Genomic DNA, 27,255 nt, shown 5'->3' on the forward strand with positions numbered 1-27,255 from the left:
TGTTTATGTATTATTTTTTTTAGAGAAAAATCGCGATTTTGTAACAGAAATATTTACTTCTTCCCACTTCGTCCCTATAGAGAAAACTTCAAGTTTTTGAATTCTGATTCACGATTATAATATTCGATAGTCTGTCCCAAGATATCAAAGGCAGCACATTTGGAAGATTTAAAAAAAATGAACATACCTGTGAATGAAATGCAAATAAAATTGATGAAAAAGAAAAAACTTAAAATAACTTCATTGACACATTATCCTTTTTCACTCAGAAAATTTGTAGGATTGAAAAGATATTTCTTATGGAGACGTATATTAAATGGAAAATGTTGACATCTTTTATCCGTTCGGAAGTCACTCGGAATACTTCGCAATTTTTTTCAACGTTAGATATCTGTTGCAATGCAAAATCCCTGTCGACTCCCTTTTTTAGCCGTGGATTGAAACCTGATAGGCCAGAGGGGTGTTTCGAAAGAGAAATCTTGGAAAATGTTCATACTTTTCAAATTAACATCGTTTGAACCATGAGGTATTTATAAATATCAAATAATCAAGCAAGGATATCTTGGGACAGAGTATACCTTAGGGGAAAATAATGATAGGCGATTAAACATCCTCATCAAAATTATAATTGACTAATAATAACTGGGTCCAGATAAAATCAAGAAAATTCGAACACAGCTAAGATATATAGCTAAAACGGTGAACTAAGAGTGTGCAAACGTACTGTCGGGGAAATATATCCTGGTGCAGAATCGGTTCAGCTCTACCGGTGCCCGTGCGACTGATGGACAGGCGAGCTTCATATCCGACGGGACTTTATTCACGTTAAGGGAAAGTTCGTGATACTTAGACTTATAAAAGATGTAGTTCTGCACTCCTTCACAATGGGTCATTAAAAAATACGCATTTTATATCCTTTCCGTGGCTAAAAGCATGTACCACTATATCGAAACATTATAGGAACGAGTTGTCTTGCCTCCAACAGATTGATTGCTAAAATTGCTATGGAAGTATGTAGTCCCGACTTACAGTGCATAAACCCTCGACAACTAGATCTGCAGGTGCCTCAGAAAGCGTTAGGGAGGAGAGGCGGCATTTCTTTTGGTTCCAGTGACAGTCACGTTAGTTTGACAAAGCCGCGATTTGAGGTAAGAGTTTGCGAATTGAACGGAAATGGAGGAGAGGGCTTTGATCCACACATGTTTAGTGATTGTGTTGTGTTAGTTGGTGCTATTAGGTATTCTCTGATTGCTGTTTCGAGAGGTGAAAACGTGAAAATTATTGATATATTTTTATCTTTGAGGGACCGTCAATATTTGTTCACTTTGGATAGTTTACAAGTTATTTTGAAATATACCAGTACATCACCTGTAATTTGATACTAGGCCTACTAATAGGCATTTTGAGCACTAAGAGAAATTTGATAACTGTACAATTAAGTATTGAAGAGTTTTGTTTAATTGAAGTGCTGCTTAGTATTTGGTAACCCAAAATCATTTTAAGTGATTTCTTGATAGGTTTAATTCAATTTATTCCTTCTGTACATGTAAATGAACGAGAGAGAGAGAGAGAGAGAGAGAGAGAGAGAGAGAGAGAGAGAGAGAGAGAGAGAGAGAGAATTATGATAATGATTTGTCCAATACTAGTAAAGGTATCCAGGTATCCATGGACAAAGGTAGATAAATATTTGGTGAAGGGAGTAAATAATGTTGATTGATTTCTGTTTAAGATCCTCTTGAGGTTGTTTCACTGATATGATATTACCCAGAAAATTATAAATGTGTCCAAGTGCAGTAGATGAATGATACTAAAAATTAAAAGTATTCTAGAGAGGTTTCAAACTATAAGGACTCAACCATTAATTTGAGTTAAATGAATATTCAATTGTATATATATTTTCCAATTATCAAGTTTTTGAATCTTAATTTTTTTGTGCAAAATATACAATTCTCATAAACAATTCTGAAGCTTGCTCTTATAACCACAGTAAAAAAAAGTTTCTGGTGATGAATATGTGATGTCCTTGAACTAATACACAGTAACTCCTTAACTGCCTCGTCAACGTCGTACAATTCATATTCTGTTTAAATGCGAGTTGTGTTCACACAATACCATCCCATCACAGAATCCAGCTGCTGGGATTTAAAGTTTGGCGTGTTTATAAGGAGTCTCAGGGTAATTAATGTTTTTTCGGTAATCCACAGAATGGTTTGATATATCAATCATAAAGATTAAAGTAAAGTCCTTTTTGAAGGTCATTTTCTGTGAGATATAGTTTCTTTGATGACATGCCCAGATGTAACCTGCATGTAAACCGACATGGTAATCTTTGAGGTAAACTTATTATCAAGCTTCTCATGTTCTAGAATGGCCTAGATCGGAAATGTCACTAGAGAATTTGTACGCTATACCAGTACCCACTGCCTTTAATTGTTGCATTTAGAGAAAATGTAAGTTAAAGTGTGGCTGCCTTTTTTAGTTCAAAGCTCAGTTAAATTCAGAACTGAAATTGCTACAGTTATTAAATGTTGTGATTTTCATATGGCATGAGTTTAGATGTATTTTGGGTAGATCTGTATACACTACCTGGGTACAGATCAGTATAAATATAAGTTCATGTGAAGTAATGCTGGTCTGCAAAGATGGAAAGTCACAGATCACAGTGGAATCAAGACAATTGGGATGTTTTCTTTGTTGTGTTGATAGCTGATTAATGTATCTGTTAGTATTAGGTTATTTATTTTTTACCTTGTGATTGTCTTTATCAGACCCAAGTCTTTCTCAATGTGATATTAAACTTCTACTCCATGTACCTCACTGATGAGTTGTAATATCCAAGCCCTCCCTTACTTAAATAATGCATATGTTAAAGTTCCCCAAGAAATGTGCAAAAATCCAAGAGGCTTTCATTAGTACGGATATTTCCCCTCCTGAAAGGTTGAAAGCCCCAACCCTTATCAATCATATTTTTCCAAAACACTACGCACATATTTGCAACTCTGTGGTTTTTGATGAATTGCTAATACACATTTTAATTTGATCCAATTTATTCCCTGCACAGATGAGGGAGTTATAATTCTTTGACGATTTATGAATTATAGATTTGATGTAATTATTTCAAGGCCGCTCATGATTGATGTTTCAGTCTTTTTTCTCTATAATGGTTCTTTACAGTACTTAAATGTTAATGTTTATATTACCTGGAAAAATACAAAGTATGATGATCTGTCAAAAGAAATGTGTTACCAAGTGTAGTAATTGCATACCAGGTAATTGATTTAGAAAGAGCAGCCAAGTACTTATGTAATGTCTGCAAACTCTGATGAGTTTCATTGGTAAATGCAAGATGAACATGACCTTGTAAGATTTTTTATATCAATGCTTTGTGGAAGTAAGAGTGCTTAGTGTTATGATATATCAGTGCTTTGTCTAATGATATATCAGTTCACTGTGTAATGATATACCAGTGCTTAGTGTTATGATATAAAATTCGCTTTGTGTAATGGTATATCAGTTCACTTTGTAATGATATATCAGTGCTTTGTGTACTGATATACAAGTGCTTTGTGTTATAATTCTATTAGTGGTTTGTGTTATGATATATCAATGCTTTGTTTAATGATGCATCAGTGGTAAATGTAATGAATATTCAATGAGATGCTATATCAGTGCTTTGTGTTATATCAGTGCTTTGTGTTATATCAGTTCTTTGTGTACTGATATATCAGTGCTTTGTGTAACAATATATGAGTGTCTTGTGTAATGATGTCTGTGCTTTGTGTTATGATATGCTAGTGTTTTTTTGTAATGACCTTCTAGTGCTTTGTGTGATGACATACCAGTGCTTTGTGTAATGATATATCAGTTCACTGTGTAATGATATATCAGAGCTTTGTGTACTATTGCTTTTATATATTGATATAGCAGTGCTTTGTGTATTGATATATCAGTGTTTTTTTATGATATTTTAGTGCTTTGTGTATTGATATATTAATGCAATGTGTTCCTAATATTTTAGTTCCATGTGTTATTATATATCTGTGCTATGGGTTCGATAGATATATCAGTGTCTTGTTAAATGATGTATGATAGTATTGTGTAATGATGTCTGTCCTTTGTGTTATAAGTCAGTGTTTTTTGTAATGATATTAAATTGCTTTTTGTAATGACATGCCAGTGCTTTATGTAATGATATACCAGTGCTTTTTGTAATGATATATCAGTTACCTAATTTCTGTACAGAAGTGCATTAATTTTTTGGTCACCATTTTGTTGATTAACCTCAGGTTGCTTTTCTCTTTCCCTGAACAACTGATGTTTGTGAATGTCATAAGTATCATGTTGGAGTTGGTCATGGTTTTCACACGTTTTACAGTCTTTGTATTTTAGTCAAAGAATTATTTTTTTTTAAATTGGCCATGTCACCTTCTGTTGTTAATTTATTTAAGGAGAAGTTCATGGTCATCTGATTTAAGTCAATTTTGATTTTTAAACATGTATGTAATTTTATAGAACCAAGGTACAGGGTGAAATTGGTAAAATAGGTGAGAATGAACTGACAGTTTGTAACAGATTTACTGCTATTGAATGTATCATGCTAAAGGATAATTTGACCAAACAAGACACCAGAAACGGGCATCAAAGTAACTAGGTAGTTACAGGCATGAAACTTAAAACGTGTGAGTTATTGAGTCTCCAGTGAGACCGCTAGATCTCTGTATTAAATGTTGACGGACAACAGGCACATCTGTCTTTGTGGCAATCAACAGTATTCATTTTACATAGAAGGAAAAACCTGAATTTTTTATTATAGCTCCGATGTATCACAATTCAGGATTGTTCAAGTCTGTCTGAGATGTATTGAGTGAGTAAGCAGTACATGGGACTCTTTCTGTCGAAGATATATATTGAGTGAGTAAACAGTACATGGGGCTCTTTCTGTCTGAGATATATATTGAGTGAGTAAAAAGTACATGGGACTCTTTCTGTCTGAGATATATATTGAGTGAGATAGCAGTACATGAGACTTTTTCTGCCTGAGATATATTGAGTGAGTAAGCAGTACATGGGGCCTGAGATATATTGAGTGAGTAAGCAGTACATGGGGCCTGAGATATATTGAGTGAGTAAGCAGTACATGGGGCCTGAGATATATTAAGTGAGTAAGCAGTACATGGGACTCTTTCTGTCTGAGATATATTGAGTGAGTAAGCAGTACATGGGGCTCTTTCTGTCTGAGATATATTCAGTGAGTAAGCAATACATGGGACTCTTTCTCTGTTTCTCACCTGGGGAGTTTTTTCTTGTTTTGCTGTTCCATGGTGTAATACATGTTATGTGTATATCTCCCTTATAATTTATATAATAGGCAAACCCCATCATATGCTCTGTGTATACTGGCTGAAACACTGGGATTGGTCTCTCAAGAAATCTTGATAAACAAGAGGCATTGGGACAGTTAATGGCTGTACAATATGCAGTGTGATTAAACGAGTACTGGAGAGCCATGTATAAAGAAACCCAAAGTCAAGGATGCTACAGCTGTGAAAGACTGTAGATGAGAGTAGACATAAGTTATCTATTCATATGTTCTCCAATTTCATTACAGTGTGTTCACACCTCTAAGTGTGAGAATTAACATTCTATTTGATAATCAGACTGGAACTCTACACAAACTGCTGCACAAAGTGGAGCTTGTTTACCAACCTAATTGCACCAGACCACCTGCAAGCTATAACTTCTTTATCTGGCAAATGTAAGTGGGATATTGCTAATTGCTATAAAAATTTGCCTTACATGTTAATAGTAAATACATACATATATTATAAACAATTTCTTTGACTCTACATAATAACAAAACAACCCCCACCCCACACACACACACACACACACACACACTTCTAAAAAAAAGGGAGGAAAACAAGACAAAAAGAAGCAAACTCAAAATGTAATCATTTGTTTTTGAGTGGTTTAGGTTAATTATAGCTTAAAATCACCACCAGCTCAATGACTAAGTATTGAAGTCATATACCAGGAAGCCGTTAATGAGAGTAAACAATGGAACAGTATACAATACACAGTATGCTGACTGTACAGTGAGTGAACATCAAAGGCAGCTTGTTGTACGATGACAGCCCTTTGTCTGCTGACAACGAGTCGAATATGATCACCAGACAAGACAATCATTACCTGATTTCTGGAGTTGTCAATTTCTCGGCAGATCATTAGTTGATTTATTGGGGGAATTGATTGGAAATCATTGGCTCAATGGAATTAAAAAAACAAAAAAAAAAAACCAATGATCAGACAGTATTAAAGCTTGTGTAAACTACAATGGAGGGCTGTCATGTTACCTGAATTAGGACGATGTGAGATGTGTGCAGGTATCAGCAATCGGTGTCTTGTAATCGCTGACCCCTGGTGTGCCCGTTATTTGCATCCAGGCCACAGTATTATGTCATTCTGACCACTTGTTGTCAGACAGGTGTGATTTCTCTCCTACCTGTGTAAAAGTGTCCAGGCAGAGGAATTGAATGTCTAGCGAAACGCGCGTGTGGCTTTATAACAAAATTAATGTCACACAACACTACATGACTTTATAACAAAGCCAATGTCACACATTGCTCTTTCATGTATTCCTGCATCTCTGGATAAAAAAAAATATCAAAGTTGGTCACCTGCTTTGCTATGTTAAATCTGTCTCAACAAGCCATGTTTATAATATCTGGTAATAAAACAATTCTTATTATTTGGTCTGAGTAATATTATATAAATAGTGCCTGTTTGGGAGGGTAACAGTTTAAATTGACACCCCGAGAAAACCATTGTCAACCGACACGAAGCGGAGGTTGACAATGGTTTTCGAGGGGTGTCAATTTCAACTGTTATCCTCCCAAACAGGCACTATTTATTTTGTTATACTGAATGTCTTTTTTAAAATTTTTAAGAAAATTTTACTGCTTTTATATAGGAATAACGTGAATTCTACAGCGAACCGTACACGCATAATTTTCGCGCATGTAACATTTTTTAATGTTACCCGTTGCCAAGTGCGTTGCTAACGCTGAGGGTAATAGTAAATATTATTAACTGAGTCTTAACCAATCAGATTTCAGTATTTAACATGAAAGTATAACAAATTGAAATATAATACTAAAGAACAGACTGATCATGCTGCTATACCTATGGCTGATGGAGCCTGGTTGTGGGTTGTGGTTCCTGATTGTTGGTTCTAAGATTTACAAGAAAGCCCTATTTATGTACTCTCTGATAGTCCAGTGTTGATAGCTCATCTGGTGACTTATAGAGATTGATGCCTGACATTGTAGAGAGCTAACAGAAGAGGTGAGAGAGTTATGGTACTATTGTTTTCAGCAAGTATGTAAGGTTCAGATTATAACGAGCTCAGCCACCCCTTGTGCTGGATTATAATGGGTGTGACATTAATTCCAATGGCAGCAATGTATAATGATGTGACGGCTTACTTCAATGGAAGTACTTCATCTGTCGAGGTAAGTAGGTCTTTGGGGACAGGAAATCGGAGCAGCCTCAATCTCAGTAGCAGAACTGTGTAAGAAGTGTCAGAATTACATCAGCTTGCCAATCTTACCTGTTGACCCTTATTAGTGGGTCGCCTTATAGGAAATAGCCTCCATCCATTAACATGTGGTTCATCAGAACAGAAACTGTACTAATTTCTTCCTTTGGATCTTAAATTTTACATCTTCATGACATGGCATAGTGATTCCTCATGCAGTAATGCTGTGACTGACCAGGAAAGGTTTGTGAGTTATTATTGAATGAATTGGACTTGTACAGACCACAGATTAGACATTGCCATTAGATCAGGTGTCATGTCAGCTGGCATTTATATGTTGGAAGCCCTGGTGTTTACAGACTTAGTACATGTAACATTGCAAGTATTCAATATTGGTAGGCTGCAGTTTGATTGGCTAATTAAGTAAAAAAGTTTGTAATTTTTAAACTTTTGTTTCCAATATCAAAATGACTTCATTGTGCTGATTTTAAAAACTCTTTCAAATTTATTGATGGGGACAATTTGTTTTTGTTATTTTAAGTATATATTATGATAGAAAAATTTGAAATACCAGTATAAGTAATAAATCATAACTCAAAAATGATACTAATAATATTTTTACACATATAAACTGGGTCTTTTAGATAAAAATATGGTGGTTTTTTCAGCATAAACTGCTCAGGCAAACTCAGTTTATTGTTGTATGAATTTAGATGCTATCAAATTGATTTCTGTAGTAGTTCTCAGTTTTAATAGCTTGATTACGCCAGAACAATTCCTTGTTACAATGTCTATCATGACTCAATGTCTTATTCATACTTTAAAAGCTTATTTACCAACTGATGTGGCTTTACTTACATTTGCTTCTCTATAAACTACATTTTATGTCCATCAAACCATTTTGTGACATTATATTTGGAGTTTCTCATTCAGTGGTTTAGTGGAATTTTTTCATGTCTTCTCCTGTTATGAGTTTGTATTCAGACATCCTTTCCTTATCATGGTCATTTGTGAGATGACATTGTACTTGATATGAATTATATGTGAGGAAATGTATTTCATTTACATTAGAAAGACTTTATAGCCCATAAAGTGCATTGTATTGTAGCAGAATAATTAGTACCTACTAGATGTATGTGTTTAATGTCACCAGAGTTTCATTTGTTATCCTTGTAATACCTATACAAAGCTGTGATGGGAGGTAGGTGTAGTTGAAATCTTAATGCAGGTAACACAACTTCTAGGAAATGATTGTAGGTTCTTGTGCCGGTTTTGGTCAATAAACTTTCTTGACATTTCCCCCTCCCCTCCCCCCCCCCCCCCAAAAAAAAAATAATTAAAATTCACCTCTCATTTCTAAGGACTCTAATACATATGTAGTATGAAAAATGATACAGTGAAATGGAAACAAGTGGATCTCTGGGCATTGGTTATGTACTCTTAAGTATCCACCATAATACGAGAGTATCATGATTATACAGAGCACCTGTTAATACTTGGTCAGATTTCAGTAGCTTGTAACTATAGTATTGGTTGTTATAGGTTATTTCATTAACGGGGCTAGTTATTGGTGTGGATTATAAGGCAGCTGCTGACCTGGATAATGGACAGTAAAAAAGCCCTCAGTTCTACAGAGAAGATGCACTTATGTCTGAACTTACCCTTTTGATGTGAAGGAGGCTTTCATATGCTGAGTCAGACCTTGACATCAATTTGTCATGTATAGTTAAGATGGAAATGGTGTCAAGCTTTTACAATGGAGTCTAGGGCTTCATTTGCCTATCTGTGTCTAAATCTTTATTGTAGAGGCTCATTGATCACAGGGTAAATTGATATGTCTGAGAGATCTGGACCGTGAAATGAACCAAAGACAAATCAGAACGCAGACTAAGGAAATGAAGCTATCATGTCACATGGTCATTTGAGGGGTAGATCGGGACTTTGATGTCAAAAAACAGTGACATTGTGAAAAATGTGCAAAAAATGGACAGGATGACATTGATCAGTGGTGATAAATGAAACACTTTTGGAGTCAATTTTTTTAGAATGCATTTTGCTGTGTCTGACCCCCCCCCCCTCCCTCCCCCACCACCAAGCTACAACTGTCATGATTTTCCACTCCTAGACACAGTTCAGTTTCCAAAACAATCAACACTTTACACTGTTCCTCCTTTAATCACAAGCTTAACTTTGATAAAGGTAACAAGAAGGAGCTGTTGAGTATTGTGGATAGTAAATGTTTGTGTCAAATTGTGCTGTTCTTCACTTTGTTATGGGTGTGAGGTTGTCCTCAGACTGTTGACCCCTGACCCTTGACCCTAGAGGGCTCCGATGATCCTCCCATGATCCTCCTCCAACAGCAAGCAACAGAAACAATAGAGTGCTAATTACCTGGCACTTATGTAGAAACACCTGATGGTCATTACAAGGACCATTAAGTGGCGACTTCAATGCTGATTCGGCCAGAGCACGACCAGTTCTACACTGGAACAGCTTGTAACAGCTGACTGGGCCTTTAAACTTCTCTTTTCAATGCCAGATTAAGTTATAATCTGAAGTAGACTTTTTCCCTATCACCTGTCAAGACAACAGGGTAAGTATATACCAGCTATTGTAAATTGTGTACTCTTGTAACAAAAGAAGCAGGGACTTCTGATAAATTTCCTCTCCTTTTGAGGGCTCAGAAAAGTGTATTACCAAGTTTGTGTTGAGGGGAATTCTGTAATCTCTCTCGGTGGATTACACACACATGTAGCCCTGGGAGAGAAGTCAATCAGTGACCTGGTGAGGGGAGATTGACCACAGTGACCCCAGCAGGTGCCCTCCAGTGATAAAACTCCCCCCATTCAACTTGTGCTGTTTACCCAGAGGTGGTAGTATTGAGGAACCTTATCTAACCTTTATAGTGAGGGGAACATGTTGCTTGGGGAGGGGAGGGTTAGGGGGCCTCTCAAGGGGTAAACCTGCAGTCATCTACAATCTGTGTGAGCAGGGGACAGCAATTGACATTAGTATTTGGGAATGTTTGGTTGACAGAAACCAGGAACCCAGGAAGGACTGGTAAGTACTATGTAGCACCGCCAATTGAGTTCCACCTAACTTTACATTTACCATGCATATTCAGAAAGAATTTTTAAAAATAGAGATACAGTGAAAATAATTCAGTTTTTAGTGTTTGCACTACAGAAATTCATGGAATAAAAAAAATTGCAGAGAGAGAGAGAGTATCATAAATCAATGGTTGATTGTCAGAGCGAATAGCACATGCCAGTATCGTCATTAGGATAAGTGAAGCAGTTGTAATGAAGCGTGGACCCAAGCGATGAGAGCTGAAGTGAGTTTGGACACCCAAGGTCATTGTCTGACTCTGTTCCTGGGGCGGCTCTAGAGTGGCCTTGTTGTTGTTTCTGTATCAGATCCTGATGTTTAGGATAAACCTTGTTGTGTACACACAAGTGTGCAGCCTGATAAATTTGATTCATGATTAACATAGAGGCACCCACAGAAATCGGTCAGGATTAAGATGCTCTTGTGTGCGTGATGTAAAGGGGGCACAAATTCAACCTTCACCACAAGGAATTACCCTTTTAAAGCTTCAATTGGTGAGAATTTCATACTTTTCAGGGAACTTATACGGAAGTACTAGAGTATATGAAATACCAGCAAAGGGAGAATTTGTTTGTAGTTCACAACGAAACCTGGTTCATTAAACTGTTTTATCATAAGGTCTCTAAGGTTTGTAAAGTCAGAAGACATGAAAGTTTAATCACAGAGGAGAAGAATTTGGTGTGTGTAACCAATACTGAGACGAGATGTTGGCTGCAGTGTTAGATCTGATTGATGCTATGTTAATGTCTGAGGGGGATTCAAATTAATGCCAAATCGGAGGATTGGGTGTTCAGTCTTGGGAAAATTGAGTTGAGTCTTGACTGCATGTATATATGTATGTCTCACTGAAAGTTGATTTATGTTGAGTGTAATCAGATGAGTGTGATGTAGGAATGTCTTCTATGTGATAGAAGCCTCTGATTAAATTTCCCGATGCCTGACTGACTCTTTATTAAGTGCAAGGCAGTCATGATATGATTTATAGAAAAAAATCGGCGATGGGAAAGAAAAACACACCCAGCACCGAGTCTTCTTTGGAGTTGTCTGCGTCATCGTAGAATTAACGGTACATTAGTGGATACACAAATTGTGTGTAATGTAAAAGTTTGACAATCAGGCCTCTCGCTCGAGTAAAAGCATATATTAGCCTAATCATATTTTACCCCTCTATCAATATTTTAAGAGTCGACATAAGAAGACATTTAAATCCAGGTGAAAGAACTGGCTGGGGCTTTTTAAACGAGCCTGACAGCAAGATCCCTGTCAATGGTGGGAGATAAATAACCACAGACTTCAGAAAGGCCATTATATCATCTGATACTTAACAGGTGCCCTTGCAGTCACTGATATGACGTCTCTGTGGACCTAGATATTGTAACATTTTGGGTAAACGTCCAACTGTTACAAGCTATAGCTCTAAGTAATGGCCCAGGACAGTAGGGACTAGAAGGGACACACTCGCGCTCCTGTCTATGTTGTGTAGGGTTCTCAGTACATTGTATGATATACTGGCTTATTCCATGGATGTCTGTTTATTCTGCTCTTCAGAAAACAAACCCCAAAGACCACTTCTTGTAGAAGATGAAAGTGTATTAGCAGCAGGGGTTGATTCCTTGACTTGTAGCCCTCAGTGTACATGAGGACGTGTGATGTAGCTTTTTCAGCATCTGTAAAGAAACACTGGATCATTTTGTGTAGAATTCTATCAATTCCACTCTTCATGCACAGCCTGCACAAGAGAGAGGCAGGAACATAGGGAAACAAATTGATTGATCAGCCGATTTCACACAATCCATACTGACTGTCATCTAGTTGTCCCTGCTAGGTCCACAGACTGCTGGTAGTTTTCTCCTGGCTTCATACACAGTGAGGTATGTAAGCAAACAGTTTTATTTTGTCCAATTAAACTTCGGATCAACTAGAACTAACTGAGCAACCCATTCTCAGGGTTAATAATATTAAAATCTCTGTGAGTATAACTGCTTACCAATAGTATACTGTGATATAAAACATATCAGTATAATTGCTTACCAGTAATATACTGTGGTATAAATTATATCAGTATAACTGCTTACCAGTAATATACTGTGGTATAAAATATATCAGTATAACTGCTTACCAGTAATATACTGTGGTATAAATTATATCAGTATAACTGCTTACCAGTAATATACTGTGGTATAAATTATATCAGTATAACTGCTTACCAGCAGACTAGAAGGTGTTGTGCCTGGTACCATATTCAGTTTTATGTGAATTCAAGTGGAGGCTTTTGAGGCTAACGATGGTGAAGTGCATTAAAAAGATGATGGAATCAAGTGGGAGGGGGGGGGGTCATTTGTGTGGTCTGTGTTATTTAAAAGTTGTACAGTGAGGTAAGGTCTTGTAAAAATATGGTTAGTGAAATATTCTGGGCAGGAATATCTTTTCTAAGCTAAAGGATAAATTTATCAGATATTATTAAGTAATGAGTTATACAGTATTGTATGATTGTCTAACCCAAGGTGTAGGATCACTGCTCCAAGATTCACAGTTTTACAGTATAGTTTGGTTCATAGAGATGTACACTGTATTACCTGTATAATGGCGTTTATCTCGGTGACAACAGAAACACACCTTACAGAGCTTGTTGTGGGGACCCCTCTCAGAGATAACTACTTGACCTTGTTTTATATAGTTGTACATCACTATAACCAATTAACAGGCCCCATTAACTCTAATGGACCAAGTTTACGTCCAGTCAACCTTGTTGCGACCTCATGACCTTTCATGAATTGTGATGTAACTTGTGTTTTGTTTCATTAAGAGGACTGATTTGATCTCTATATGGTATATATAAAATGAAAATAACCAAATTTTGAATGTAAAATATTTAGATTTTTGACCATTTAGTATAGCACTACATGTTTCCTTGCAAGTCCCAAGCTCCCCCAAAACCCTGACCAGGGGACAGAAACCATGAATTTCTGTTGATTAAAACTTCATATTATGATGGAATTGTCTTCTCCCCGTGATGTGCAAGTTCATTTGCTGTATGAATTACCTGGTAATCAACATCCTCCAAGGTTGGGGTGTCAAGTCAGAAGTTCTCGCCTTTCTCTGAAGAATAATTCCCCATGTGTTTTGCTAATTCAATAACAGAGCATTTGATCTGAGTGACTTAGCAGTGGTAAATCACTGCATCAGATCGAGGGCTGGAGTCAAGAGGTTCCTGCTTGCCGATTTTGTTTTTTTTTCTTACATTTTATGCATAGGAATTGTCGTTTTAACCTTGTGCCTTGTATTATGCAAGTTGAATTACATTTGAGATGTAGTCAAGTAAACAGCACTCTCTTTGGTGTAATATGATAGCGTCCTTGATTTGAGTATTTTATTTTTTTGGTTTCAGAGACGAGGTGGAATCTCCTTTGGTCAAGACGACAACAATGCGATTTATGTCAGGATGCTGGGTATGTACAGCACTACACACCGAGGTGTGCTTACGACTGGTTTAATACCATGATTTAATGATATAAGATGTACAGGGTGCATACTGATTGTGTACTTATGTCTGGTTCATAGCATAATTAAATAATTCATACGTAAAAGCTTTGAAAACAATTTGACAAAAATTGACCCAACATATATTTGTTGTGATTTGACAGATTTCTGTGTAGTAGATGTGTGTGAAGGTCTTCTCCTTCTCTCTATCTGACAGATTTCTGTGTAGTTGATGTGTGTGAAGGTCTTCTCCTTCTCTCTATCTGGTTTTACACCAAGATTAATTACCACCTGATACTATGCTAATTGATGTCTCACTAATGAGATGTAATTAACAAGATTCAATCTCAGTTTGACAATGTCAAGGAGTGCACAGCATTCTCGTATTCGCCATACTGTGGATGTTGAGAGCTCTATATGCATGACATGGTCCTGTTGTTTACGTTTGAAGGTGACGTCCGATTGAGGGTGACACTAGACACAGAAAAATCAAACCTGCATCCTCAAGATCGAAAGCTCCTGGAAAGTAGGTCAAGTTTATAAGATTGACCTCATTCATTAAACGTTTTAGGAGTTGAACTTATACTGCATTGCCATGAATCAAATCAATTAGTGTTCATTTCTCTTGTGGTAGTTAACATTCTTGCGTTTTATGTTTAGGGTTGCTGTCAACAGACCAAAAATCACGATTATCGTCACGTTTTCAAAGTTTTAACAAACACCGGCGGAAACGCAGTGCATCAGAGAATGCCTCTCGCCAGCTTCAGTCCCTGTTGGATCAACAGTACTCGCAGCAAGCGCAGGTAAAATATCCGATGGTGACGTTCATTATTGTGGTCTTAGTTCACAACCATTGAGGCTAAAGTAGCCATCTTATGAGGCAGGGGTTGCTGAACTTTTTTTGTTTTAAATCTTGTGTTTTAATTACCGGTATTTGATGTGTACATTTAGGGGGAGGGGTTATTTTGATACCTTCAAAATGTTGTTTGATATATATTCAGAATTAGACTTTTTGACAGAGTTGAAAATTTTGTTTGATTCAAATCAACTTTTTTATTCTTTAGGAGTTGATGAGCCAACTAAATGTGTGGAACTTTGATATTTTCAATTTAGACATTTTAACCGGGGGTAAGTGTCTTATGTTGCATGTTGCTGGTTCAGCTACGTGGCCTGCCCTGTTGCTGAATATTTGACCTCTCTTTGATTGCTATGCAGCTTTCCAATAACACTGTGCTTTTTGCAGGGAGGTCGTTAACTCATGTTGCCATCCATTTATTTAAGAAGTATAACCTAATCTCTGCATTCAAACTGGACTTCATTCAACTCATGCAAACATTTAGTAAGTAAACATAGGTAATCAAGCAAATATTTTCCCACAATTTCATCAACAAATCAATACCAGTAATTACATTTCATTACAATATCATTAATTATAGATTAATGTTGTATTACAAAATAAAATTGACATCTGGTCCACTTATTTTTTTTATAATATAATTTAACAATTTTCACTCTGTTTTTAGCCCTGATTGAGAATGGTTACCATGGAAGCAATCCTTATCATAACTCTGTCCATGCTGCAGATGTCACTCAGGCGATGCACTGTTACTTACAGGAAGTGCAGGTTAGAGGTCAAAGGTCAACCATCAAATAAACACTCACAAATTTACCTAACGCTGATTTAGAAAATTCAAGAACTCTTGAAAAGCAAAATTAAATTAATCAAGTCTTTTTCTGTACAGGTTATATATAAATTAATTTTGCTGATCCTAGGATGTTGGCTGTATAAATCACTATTTATGCACTCAGGAAGCGCAACTGACATATAGTTGATCAGATGTTTTGATTTCTCAGTAGTAGATGCATCTTACATTAAATAGATTTGAACACTGATGCATTGATTTCTCGGTAGTACATGCATTTTAGATTAAACAGATGGCAGATCGGATGGATTGATTTCTTGGTAGTTAGTATACTTGACTTGAACTCTTACAGTGTACTTGGAGAGAGGACAAACATATATTGTTGATTGTTTACCCAACAAAGATACAATGCCCCCTCAAAAAGAAGTAATACAGATTTAATTAGATTGCCCAACATGGCTTAGGGGGCTTAACTGGTGAGAGAGTTGAAGAGGATAGTGTATATATTTAATACTTTAAGAAGATCAGTTTTACTCTGCTCTGTGTGCAGGTTGTGCCAGGGTTATATCATAGGATAACCTTGCATGACCAAACAGTGCAAAACATTAGGTAACTTGTCACTAGATGTAGGACATCATCAACAGTTTCTCAGGAAGGATTAGTAACACAGAATGATGTTAGCTGACACAGAATACAGAGAGTACAGTTAGGCTGTTCTGATTGTAGTTGTATTCACCATTGTGTGGACAAGTCAGTGAACGGGTCCTTGACCACGTATTACACACCGTCGGATTTGCCAACAATGTGATAAGGGGATAAAGAGACACTAGATTGATATGTGGTTTTCCCAATCTGTAATAAAAAAATGCATGTTGTGCATGCATTTCCCACACACATCATTAAATGAGGAAGTAAAAAAAAAAATTGATACAAGTATTTTATCTTTAAAATCCATGAACAAAATAAAAGAGTTGACCACCATGTTCACAATTTGTTTTTGTTTTTCTTGTAGTTAAGAAATTCAATTCCAAAGTTTGAGGTCATGACCTCTCTGCTGGCAGCCATGACACATGACCTTGACCACCCAGGGGTAAACCAAGCATTTCTAATAGCAACAGCTAATCATCTTGCAGATCTTTATCAGGTATTATACAATCATGCACTTAGTTCTGTAATATTTGGATCATTTTTAAACTTTGCATTATTTTTGAAGCATGCTTTGGAGTTGAATAAAAATAGATAGGACTTATCAATCAGAGATTGACCGTGTTTATTACAGAATACCTCAGTGTTAGAGAATCATCATTGGCGCTGTGCCGTTGGTGTTTTATATGAGTCAGGACTATTCAACCATCTTGACCAAGACGTATGGTAAGCACCGAGATCCCTACTGCTGTAGGAACAAATGTTATCTCTATATGGCACTGAGATCCCTACTGCTTTAGGAACAAATGTTATCTCTATATAGCACTGAGATCCTACTGCTTTAGGAACAAATGTTATCTCTATATATCACTGAGATCCTACTGCTTTTGGAACAAATGTTATCTCTATATAGCACTGAGATCCTACTGCTGTAGGAACAAATGTTATCTCTATATAACACTGAGATCCTACTGCTGTAGGAACAAATGTTATCTCTATATAGCACTGAGATCCTACTGCTTTAGGAACAAATGTTATCTCTATATAACACTGAGATCCTTACTGCTGTCAGAACACATGTTATCTCTATATAACACTGAGATCCCTACTACTGTAGGAACAAATGTTATCTCTATATATCACTGAGATCCCTACTACTGTAGGAACAAATGTTATCTCTATATAACACTGAGATCCTACTGCTCTAGGAACAAATGTTATCTCTATACAACACTGAGATCCTACTGCTGTAGGAACAAATGTTATCTCTATATAGCACTGAGATCCTACTGCTGTAGGAACACATGTTATCTCTATATAACACTGAGATCCCTACTGCTGTAGGAACAAATGTTATCTCCATATAGCACTGAGATCCCTACTGCTGTTGGAACAAATGTTATCTCTATATAGCACTGAGATCCTACTGCTGTAGGAACAAACGTTATCTCTATACAACACTGAGATCCTACTGCTGTAGGAACAAATGTTATCTCTATATAACACTGAGATCCTACTGCTGTAGGAACAAATGTTATCTCTATATAGCACTGAGATCCCTACTGCTTTAGGAACAAATGTTACCTCTAGATAACACTGAGATCCCTACTGCTGTAGGAACAAATGTTATCTCTGTATAGCACTGAGATCCCTACTGTACGAAAGCCCATTGAGCTCATTTTCGTAGGTAAAAAATATTTTTTTTTTCGCGATATAATGCGTAACTTTGCGAATTAACGCGTTAGTTTCGCGAATAAACGCGTTAGTTTCGCGAATAAACGCGTAAGTTTCGCGAATTAATGCGAAACTATTATATAAATATTGTCATTTCATACAGAACCCATATGAAGAAAAACGATGGAAAACAAACACATTTTAAGTTTTATATAATAAATACTTATTATTCATCATTATTATAATATCCATGTTACGTTGATTTATGAAGACAAATTTATCTTTTTGGCATATAGATATTAATAAATCTGATAAAACTTTATCATAACATTTTTATATGTTATATGTCCAAAGTAGATAATAAGTTTGAGCATCATATTACAATTTTCAGTTGTTTGCCGACCCTGTGTTCGAACAGGCATTCATTGATGATCTTTTTCTTATGAAATTGATATAAATTTAACCGTCACAAACCTTTTAAATCTTAGTATTAATTTTTAAATGACATATATGATAAATTTGGAGGACGAATTTATGTCATCTTGATTTGAACAAAAGCTTGAAAATTTCAATACACAGCTTGACTTATCTTTCTGATATAAAACTAGACGTTAAGTTATCTTGCAGCGATATAATATATATCATAACGTTTTAAACAATGATATCCTTTAAATTCTAAAATGATACCTAATTAAACGTTTAATTGGAATTAAAATGGTTATAATTAAAATATGTTGGTGCCCCATTTTCAATAATACAGCACCCATTACAATGTGAGAAGCACGATGCAGTATGTTCTTTGAGAATCAGTACTAAGATTTTAAAGATTTCCTACATTTGAATTAATGTTAATTTGTATAGGGTTAAATCTAATTCATTTACATCTTTATATAATATTATTTTGTTTTATTTAAATTAATATATTTGTTTTCAGTAATTATTCTTCATAGGGTTTCTTCTATGAAATAACAACATTTATATTTAAGTTTCGCGTTTAATCGCGAAAGTTTTGCGTTTATTCCCGAAAGTTTCGCGTTTATTCGCGAAACTAATGCGTTATATCGCGAAAGTGACGCGTTATATCGCGAAAGTTTCGCGTTTTTTCGAGAAAGTTACACGTTTATTCGCGAAAGTTACGCGTTTATTCGCGAAAGTTACCCGTTTTTTTGCGAAAGTTACGCGTTAATTTGCGAAAGTAACACGTTATATCGCGAAAGTTTCGCGTTTATTCGCGAAAGTTACGCGTTATATCGCGAAAGTTTCGCGTTTATTTGCGAAACTCACCCGTTTAATCGCGAAAGTTTCGTGTTTATTCGCGAATATTTTTTTTACCTACGAAAATGAGCTCAATGGGCTTTTGTACTACTGCTTTAGGAACAAATATTATCTTTATATAACACTGAGATCCTACTGCTGTAGGAACAAATGTTATCTCTATATAGCACTGAGATCCCTACTGCTTTAGGAACAAATGTTATCTCTATATAGCACTGAGATCCTACTGCTTTAGGAACAAATGTTATCTCTATATAACATTGAGATCTCTACTGCTTTAGGAACAAATGTTATCTCCATATAGCACTGAGATCCCTACTGCTGTAGGAACAAATGTTATCTCCATATAACACTGAGATCCCTACTGCTGTAGGAACAAATGTTATCTCTATATAACACTGAGATCCTACTGCTGTAGGAACAAATGTTATCTCTATATAACACTGAGATCCTACTGCTGTAGGAACAAATGTTATCTCTATATAGCACTGAGATCCTACTGCTGTAGGAACAAACGTTATCTCTATACAACACTGAGATCCTACTGCTGTAGGAACAAATGTTATCTCTATATAACACTGAGATCCTACTGCTGTAGGAACAAATGTTATCTCTATATAGCACTGAGATCCCTACTGCTGTAGGAACAAATGTTATCTCTATATAGCACTGAGATCCTACTGCTGTAGGAACAAACGTTATCTCTATACAACACTGAGATCCTACTGCTGTAGGAACAAATGTTATCTCCATATAGCACTGAGATCCCTACTGCTGTAGGAACAAATGTTATCTCCATATAGCACCGAGATCCCTACTGCTGTAGGAACAAATGTTATCTCTATATAGCACTGAGATCCTACTGCTGTAGGAACAAATGTTATCTCTATATAACACTGAGATCCTACTGCTGTAGGAACAAATGTTATCTTTATACAACACTGAGATCCCTACTGCTGTTGGAACAAATGTTATCTCTATATAGCACTGAGATCCTACTGCTGTAGGAACAAATGTTATCTCTATATAACACTGAGATCCTACTGTTGTAGGAACAAATGTTATCTCTATATAACACTGAGATCCTACTGCTTTAGGAACAAATGTTATCTTTATATAACACTAAGATCCTACTGCTGTTGGAACAAATGTTATCTCTATATAACACTGAGATCCTACTGCTGTAGGAACAAATTTTATCTCTATATAGCACTGAGATCCTACTGCTGTTGGAACAAATGTTATCTCTATATAATACTGAGATCCTACTGCTGTAGGAACAAATGTTATCTCTATATAGCACTGAGATCCCTACTGCTTTAGGAACAAATGTTATCTCTATATAGCACTGAGATCCTACTGCTTTAGGAACAAATGTTATCTCCATATAGCACTGAGATCCCTACTGCTGTAGGAACAAATGTTATCTCCATATAACACTGAGATCCCTACTGCTGTAGGAACAAATGTTATCTCTATATAACACTGAGATCCTACTGCTGTAGGAACAAATGTTATCTCTATATAACACTGAGATCCTACTGCTGTAGGAACAAATGTTATCTCTATATAGCACTGAGATCCTACTGCTGTAGGAACAAACGTTATCTCTATACAACACTGAGATCCTACTGCTGTAGGAACAAATGTTATCTCTATATAACACTGAGATCCTACTGCTGTAGGAACAAATGTTATCTCTATATAGCACTGAGATCCCTACTGCTGTAGGAACAAATGTTATCTCTATATAGCACTGAGATCCTACTGCTGTAGGAACAAACGTTATCTCTATACAACACTGAGATCCTACTGCTGTAGGAACAAATGTTATCTCCATATAGCACTGAGATCCCTACTGCTGTAGGAACAAATGTTATCTCCATATAGCACCGAGATCCCTACTGCTGTAGGAACAAATGTTATCTCTATATAGCACTGAGATCCTACTGCTGTAGGAACAAATGTTATCTCTATATAACACTGAGATCCTACTGCTGTAGGAACAAATGTTATCTTTATACAACACTGAGATCCCTACTGCTGTTGGAACAAATGTTATCTCTATATAGCACTGAGATCCTACTGCTGTAGGAACAAATGTTATCTCTATATAACACTGAGATCCTACTGTTGTAGGAACAAATGTTATCTCTATATAACACTGAGATCCTACTGCTTTAGGAACAAATGTTATCTTTATATAACACTAAGATCCTACTGCTGTTGGAACAAATGTTATCTCTATATAACACTGAGATCCTACTGCTGTAGGAACAAATTTTATCTCTATATAGCACTGAGATCCTACTGCTGTTGGAACAAATGTTATCTCTATATAATACTGAGATCCTACTGCTGTAGGAACAAATGTTATCTCTATATAGCACTGAGATCCCTACTGCTTTAGGAACAAATGTTATCTCTATATAGCACTGAGATCCTACTGCTTTAGGAACAAATGTTATCTCTATATAACATTGAGACCTCTACTGCTTTAGGAACAAATGTTATCTCCATATAGCACTGAGATCCCTACTGCTGTAGGAACAAATGTTATCTCCATATAGCACTGAGATCCCTACTGCTGTAGGAACAAATGTTATCTCTATATAACACTGAGATCCTACTGCTGTAGGAACAAATGTTATCTCTATATAACACTGAGATCCTACTGCTGTAGGAACAAATGTTATCTCTATATAGCACTGAGATCCTACTGCTGTAGGAACAAACGTTATCTCTATACAACACTGAGATCCTACTGCTGTAGGAACAAATGTTATCTCTATATAACACTGAGATCCTACTGCTGTAGGAACAAATGTTATCTCTATATAGCACTGAGATCCCTACTGCTGTAGGAACAAACGTTATCTCTATATAGCACTGAGATCCTACTGCTGTAGGAACAAACGTTATCTCTATACAACACTGAGATCCTACTGCTGTAGGAACAAATGTTATCTCCATATAGCACTGAGATCCCTACTGCTGTAGGAACAAATGTTATCTCCATATAGCACCGAGATCCCTACTGCTGTAGGAACAAATGTTATCTCTATATAGCACTGAGTTCCCTACTGCTGTAGGAACAAATGTTATCTCCATATAGCACCGAGATCCCTACTGCTGTAGGAACAAATGTTATCTCTATATAGCACTGAGATCCTACTGCTGTAGGAACAAATGTTATCTCTATATAACACTGAGATCCTACTGCTGTAGGAACAAATGTTATCTTTATACAACACTGAGATCCCTACTGCTGTTGGAACAAATGTTATCTCTATATAGCACTGAGATCCTACTGCTGTAGGAACAAATGTTATCTCTATATAACACTGAGATCCTACTGTTGTAGGAACAAATGTTATCTCTATATAACACTGAGATCCTACTGCTTTAGGAACAAATGTTATCTTTATATAACACTAAGATCCTACTGCTGTTGGAACAAATGTTATCTCTATATAACACTGAGATCCTACTGCTGTAGGAACAAATTTTATCTCTATATAGCACTGAGATCCTACTGCTGTTGGAACAAATGTTATCTCTATATAATACTGAGATCCTACTGCTGTAGGAACAAATGTTATCTCTATATAGCACTGAGATCCCTACTGCTTTAGGAACAAATGTTATCTCTATATAGCACTGAGATCCTACTGCTTTAGGAACAAATGTTATCTCTATATAACATTGAGATCTCTACTGCTTTAGGAACAAATGTTATCTCCATATAGCACTGAGATCCCTACTGCTGTAGGAACAAATGTTATCTCCATATAGCACTGAGATCCCTACTGCTGTAGGAACAAATGTTATCTCTATATAACACTGAGATCCTACTGCTGTAGGAACAAATGTTATCTCTATATAACACTGAGATCCTACTGCTGTAGGAACAAATGTTATCTCTATATAGCACTGAGATCCTACTGCTGTAGGAACAAACGTTATCTCTATACAACACTGAGATCCTACTGCTGTAGGAACAAATGTTATCTCTATATAACACTGAGATCCTACTGCTGTAGGAACAAATGTTATCTCTATATAGCACTGAGATCCCTACTGCTGTAGGAACAAACGTTATCTCTATATAGCACTGAGATCCTACTGCTGTAGGAACAAACGTTATCTCTATACAACACTGAGATCCTACTGCTGTAGGAACAAATGTTATCTCCATATAGCACTGAGATCCCTACTGCTGTAGGAACAAATGTTATCTCCATATAGCACCGAGATCCCTACTGCTGTAGGAACAAATGTTATCTCTATATAGCACTGAGATCCTACTGCTGTAGGAACAAATGTTATCTCTATATAACACTGAGATCCTACTGCTGTAGGAACAAATGTTATCTTTATACAACACTGAGATCCCTACTGCTGTTGGAACAAATGTTATCTCTATATAGCACTGAGATCCTACTGCTGTAGGAACAAATGTTATCTCTATATAACACTGAGATCCTACTGTTGTAGGAACAAATGTTATCTCTATATAACACTGAGATCCTACTGCTTTAGGAACAAATGTTATCTTTATATAACACTAAGATCCTACTGCTGTTGGAACAAATGTTATCTCTATATAACACTGAGATCCTACTGCTGTAGGAACAAATTTTATCTCTATATAGCACTGAGATCCTACTGCTGTTGGAACAAATGTTATCTCTATATAATACTGAGATCCTACTGCTGTAGGAACAAATGTTATCTCTATATAGCACTGAGATCCCTACTGCTGTAGGAACAAATGTTATCTTTATATAGCACATGTATTAAATAAATCTAAATAATTTTTAATTTTTTTATTAGGAACCAAATACTGGGACAGCTTCGTTCATTGATATTAGCTACTGATATTACACGACAACAGGAATTTCTTAGCCGGTTTAAGGTAGATATTTTGATAACCTGAAGTACTTTGCTTAAAGTCAAGAAGTTTTAAAATGGACCATTATAAATATTTTTTACTGTCAAAACAACCTAATCTTATAAATTTTGTATTAGTATTACATATATTGTACTAGTTTTACATATATTGTACTAGTATTCCATGTACTAGTATTACATATATTGTACTAGTATTACATGTACAAAAAGCGGTAGTATAAAAGTACATGTTATATGCTTATTCCAAAAATTAAATTCATCATAATGGTATTTCAGAAGTACCTGGATGATAAGAACCTAGATTATAAGAATGATTCGCAGGATCGAATCTTTTTATTACAGGTAAGTTGAAATTTTTTATGATAGAAGAATCTATTTCAACCTACCCGGTACATTTTGAAAATGATTGAATAAAAATGATCGTTTTTTATTTGTAAATAAAATATTGATAATTTATAACCATATATATAATTCTTAAAATGTTTGAATTTGATGTGTTTAAAATTAAAAGAAGGATTTACTTGTAATTATCAATTAAGAATCAGTTGAGTAGAGTTTGATACATTATTTTAGATAGCCTTAAAGTGTGCTGATATAAGTAATCCGTGTCGAGAATGGAGTCTGAGTAAACAATGGAGTGATCGAGTCTGTGATGAGTTCTTTAGGCAAGGTGAGTCAGTGATGAGTTTTTTTTGGTAAATTAAGTCTGTGGTGAGTTCTATAGACCATTTCTGATGAGGTCTCTGGCAGGATGAGACAAGGATTCAATTTAATTAATTTGTTCAATGCAATTCTATGGGCAAGTTTTGTCAAGTGTTTGTTGTCAGGTATTAAAGCCTTCTAAGATTCCTGTAGACTATGTGAGTTCTATTGGCATCAGTTTTTAGCATGATGTGAATTTTATTTAGAAGGTGTAGTCACTTGAACACTTTCAGTTTCATGTTTATAATACATGTACCAGTAATAGTGCACCGATCTTTCATTCATTAATTTGAAAAATTGATGACCATGTACCGGTAAGTCGGGGGGAAAAGGACCACCACAAATTGTCATTCTGATTACAAGATGTGATGCTAATTTTATAAAACCTCATCCTTCCTCATTTTGTAGGAGACTGCGAGAGAGAGTTACAGCTTCCTGTGACTCCTATGTGTAACAGATTAACGACCACCACAGCCAAAATACAGGCTGGTATGTTATGTTACCACTAATTAAAATACAGTGTTAATTTACCTCTAAATGAAATATAGACTGTTAAGTTATTACTAAATAAAATACAGCCTGGTAAGTTATTACTGAACAAAATACAGCCTGGAAAGTTACCAATTACAAGTAATGAAATACAGGCATGTACATGTAATATACAAATAAATAAAATACTACCTAATAAAATACTAGTAAATAAAATACACGACAGTAAGTTACCACTAAATAAATATATAAAGGCTGTCATCAAGTACATTTGTTACGGAAAGTCATAGAAATATCAAAGGCAATGAACTAGCATTTATTGCACAATTCAGAATTTAATATAAAAAGTTGGAAAAAACTTGCAGAGAAAACACTTTGAAAATTATTGATTACCGTAAGTTTGTTGATTCTGTTTCAGGGTTTATGGAATATGTGGTGAACCCGTTGTTTTTTGCATGGCGACAGTTCCTTCCATCAAAGCTCAGTCATACGATGCTAGATAATGTTGCTCAGAATCTCAAGCACTGGCAGGATGTGATCACGCGGGAAGAGGAGGGAAACAAATCCAAAGACTCGGACGAGGAGGTGGTCAACGAGGAGGAGAGGAACGACACGGTGGAGGACGGCAGGCTCCCCCTCAACTACATCCATATCACCGACGAAGAGAGTAACTCCCTGTGTACAGACAGTCGCCGCGGCAGCTGTAGGAGTCTATCCCCTGTCCGAGAAATCACGGAAAACGGCTGGGATCCTGAGCAGAGGCGACACAGTATGCCTCCTGCGTACATCAGGAGGGAAATTACTTGTGTGACGATTCGTAGAGATAGTGTTCCAATGGCTCAATATATAAGGCGAAGGAGTCTACCCACAGCCATGTTGGTTCAAACAAATTCTCTAGAAAAACTCTCTGGGAAATTATCTGCCCTTGCCCAGCGGCACAACATGGCAAACAAAAGTATATCTATGGAGGAGTTGATGTCTCGTCCCAAGATCTCTAATCTGACAGCCAGTTATGAAACAAACTTACTGGCCAGTGGCCTCTCCGTCGTGACGGACCCATACTCAAAATCCCACAGCAGCATTGTTCGATTTCTCACAGTACCTCAGAACTCCTCTGACCCACCTCATGACCCTAGTCACCAAGCAGACTTGAACACATTCCCATGGTCAAGCAATAACTGTGCTCAAAACTGTGATCAGCAAAATAAACATCTAAATGATTCAGACTGTATCAAAGTCAAACGTATCAGTGACCCGGACTGTATAGGAAACCTGAACTTAGCGGGCACTTCCTCAGTCCTACCCAAAACCCACTAGTCTTTCATTAGTATAAACCATTTTTATTTGTAAAAAATGAAAATTTAAAAGGGTAATTATTTACAATTTAACTAATATGAAATTTATATATATATATATTTATATCTACATTAAATAAATTGTTGTCATAGTTTTACATATCTTAATACTTTATTTAAGTGTTCTAGAGGAGTTGTTTTGTTTGTTCTCAGGGATGGGGCCCTGACTAATCTCCAGTTATGGGTATATTCAGTTTGTGAATAAAATAGATGTTAACTAAAATGATGTTGCAAGATGATGTGAGCATATAAGCTTAAATTAGAAAATTAAAAGATATCATGAATAGGATTTTAAGCACAAGTGTATAGTGTATACAGGGTTATTTTTGTGTGTGTAATTTTCCTGTCCTCCTACACTTATGCTTGCCACGTCTTGAATTAACCCAAACAAGTTATGTTTAAAGAGGGATAATTTGAGACATTGGAATTCGCC

At 36.1% G+C, this 27,255-nt stretch overlaps 1 protein-coding gene across 8 annotated transcripts; it reads left to right on the top strand.

Annotated features, from left to right (window-relative positions):
* Window positions 1-963: 963 nt before the first annotated feature.
* LOC128164900 (high affinity cAMP-specific 3',5'-cyclic phosphodiesterase 7A-like) lies at window positions 964-26,920 on the top strand. Of its 8 annotated transcripts, none has more exons than XM_052828959.1 (14): window positions 965-1,148; window positions 14,034-14,094; window positions 14,577-14,651; window positions 14,786-14,928; window positions 15,190-15,253; window positions 15,369-15,464; window positions 15,649-15,749; window positions 16,781-16,912; window positions 17,048-17,139; window positions 24,199-24,280; window positions 24,553-24,618; window positions 24,850-24,946; window positions 25,387-25,467; window positions 25,886-26,920. In XM_052828959.1, the coding sequence occupies exons 1-14, from the start codon at window positions 1,005-1,007 to the stop codon at window positions 26,782-26,784; spliced, it is 2,133 nt and encodes a 710-aa protein (XP_052684919.1). In that variant the 5' UTR covers window positions 965-1,004; the 3' UTR covers window positions 26,785-26,920. The 8 variants fall into 8 exon arrangements, with proteins under 8 accessions (XP_052684920.1, XP_052684919.1, XP_052684927.1 ...); XM_052828967.1 differs by lacking the exon at window positions 965-1,148 and adding an exon at window positions 5,454-5,755; XM_052828966.1 differs by lacking the exon at window positions 965-1,148 and adding an exon at window positions 7,152-7,780.
* The last annotated feature ends 335 nt before the right edge of the window (window positions 26,921-27,255 follow it).

The sequence above is a fragment of the Crassostrea angulata genome, chromosome 10 (assembly GCF_025612915.1).
Source record: "Crassostrea angulata isolate pt1a10 chromosome 10, ASM2561291v2, whole genome shotgun sequence".
Classification (NCBI taxonomy): Eukaryota; Metazoa; Mollusca; class Bivalvia; order Ostreida; family Ostreidae; genus Magallana; species Magallana angulata.

What these genes read in the sequence shown, in the direction of transcription:
- LOC128164900 (XM_052828959.1), top strand. Translation starts at nt 1,005, where the DNA reads ATGGAAGTATGTAGTCCCGACTTACAGTGCATAAACCCTCGACAACTA. An exon ending in TTTAGACATTTTAACCGGGG is followed by an intron (nt 15,254 to 15,368) that starts GTAAGTGTCTTA and finishes TGCTTTTTGCAG; the next exon opens with GGAGGTCGTTAACTCATGTT. An exon ending in ATCTTGCAGATCTTTATCAG is followed by an intron (nt 16,913 to 17,047) that starts GTATTATACAAT and finishes TGTTTATTACAG; the next exon opens with AATACCTCAGTGTTAGAGAA.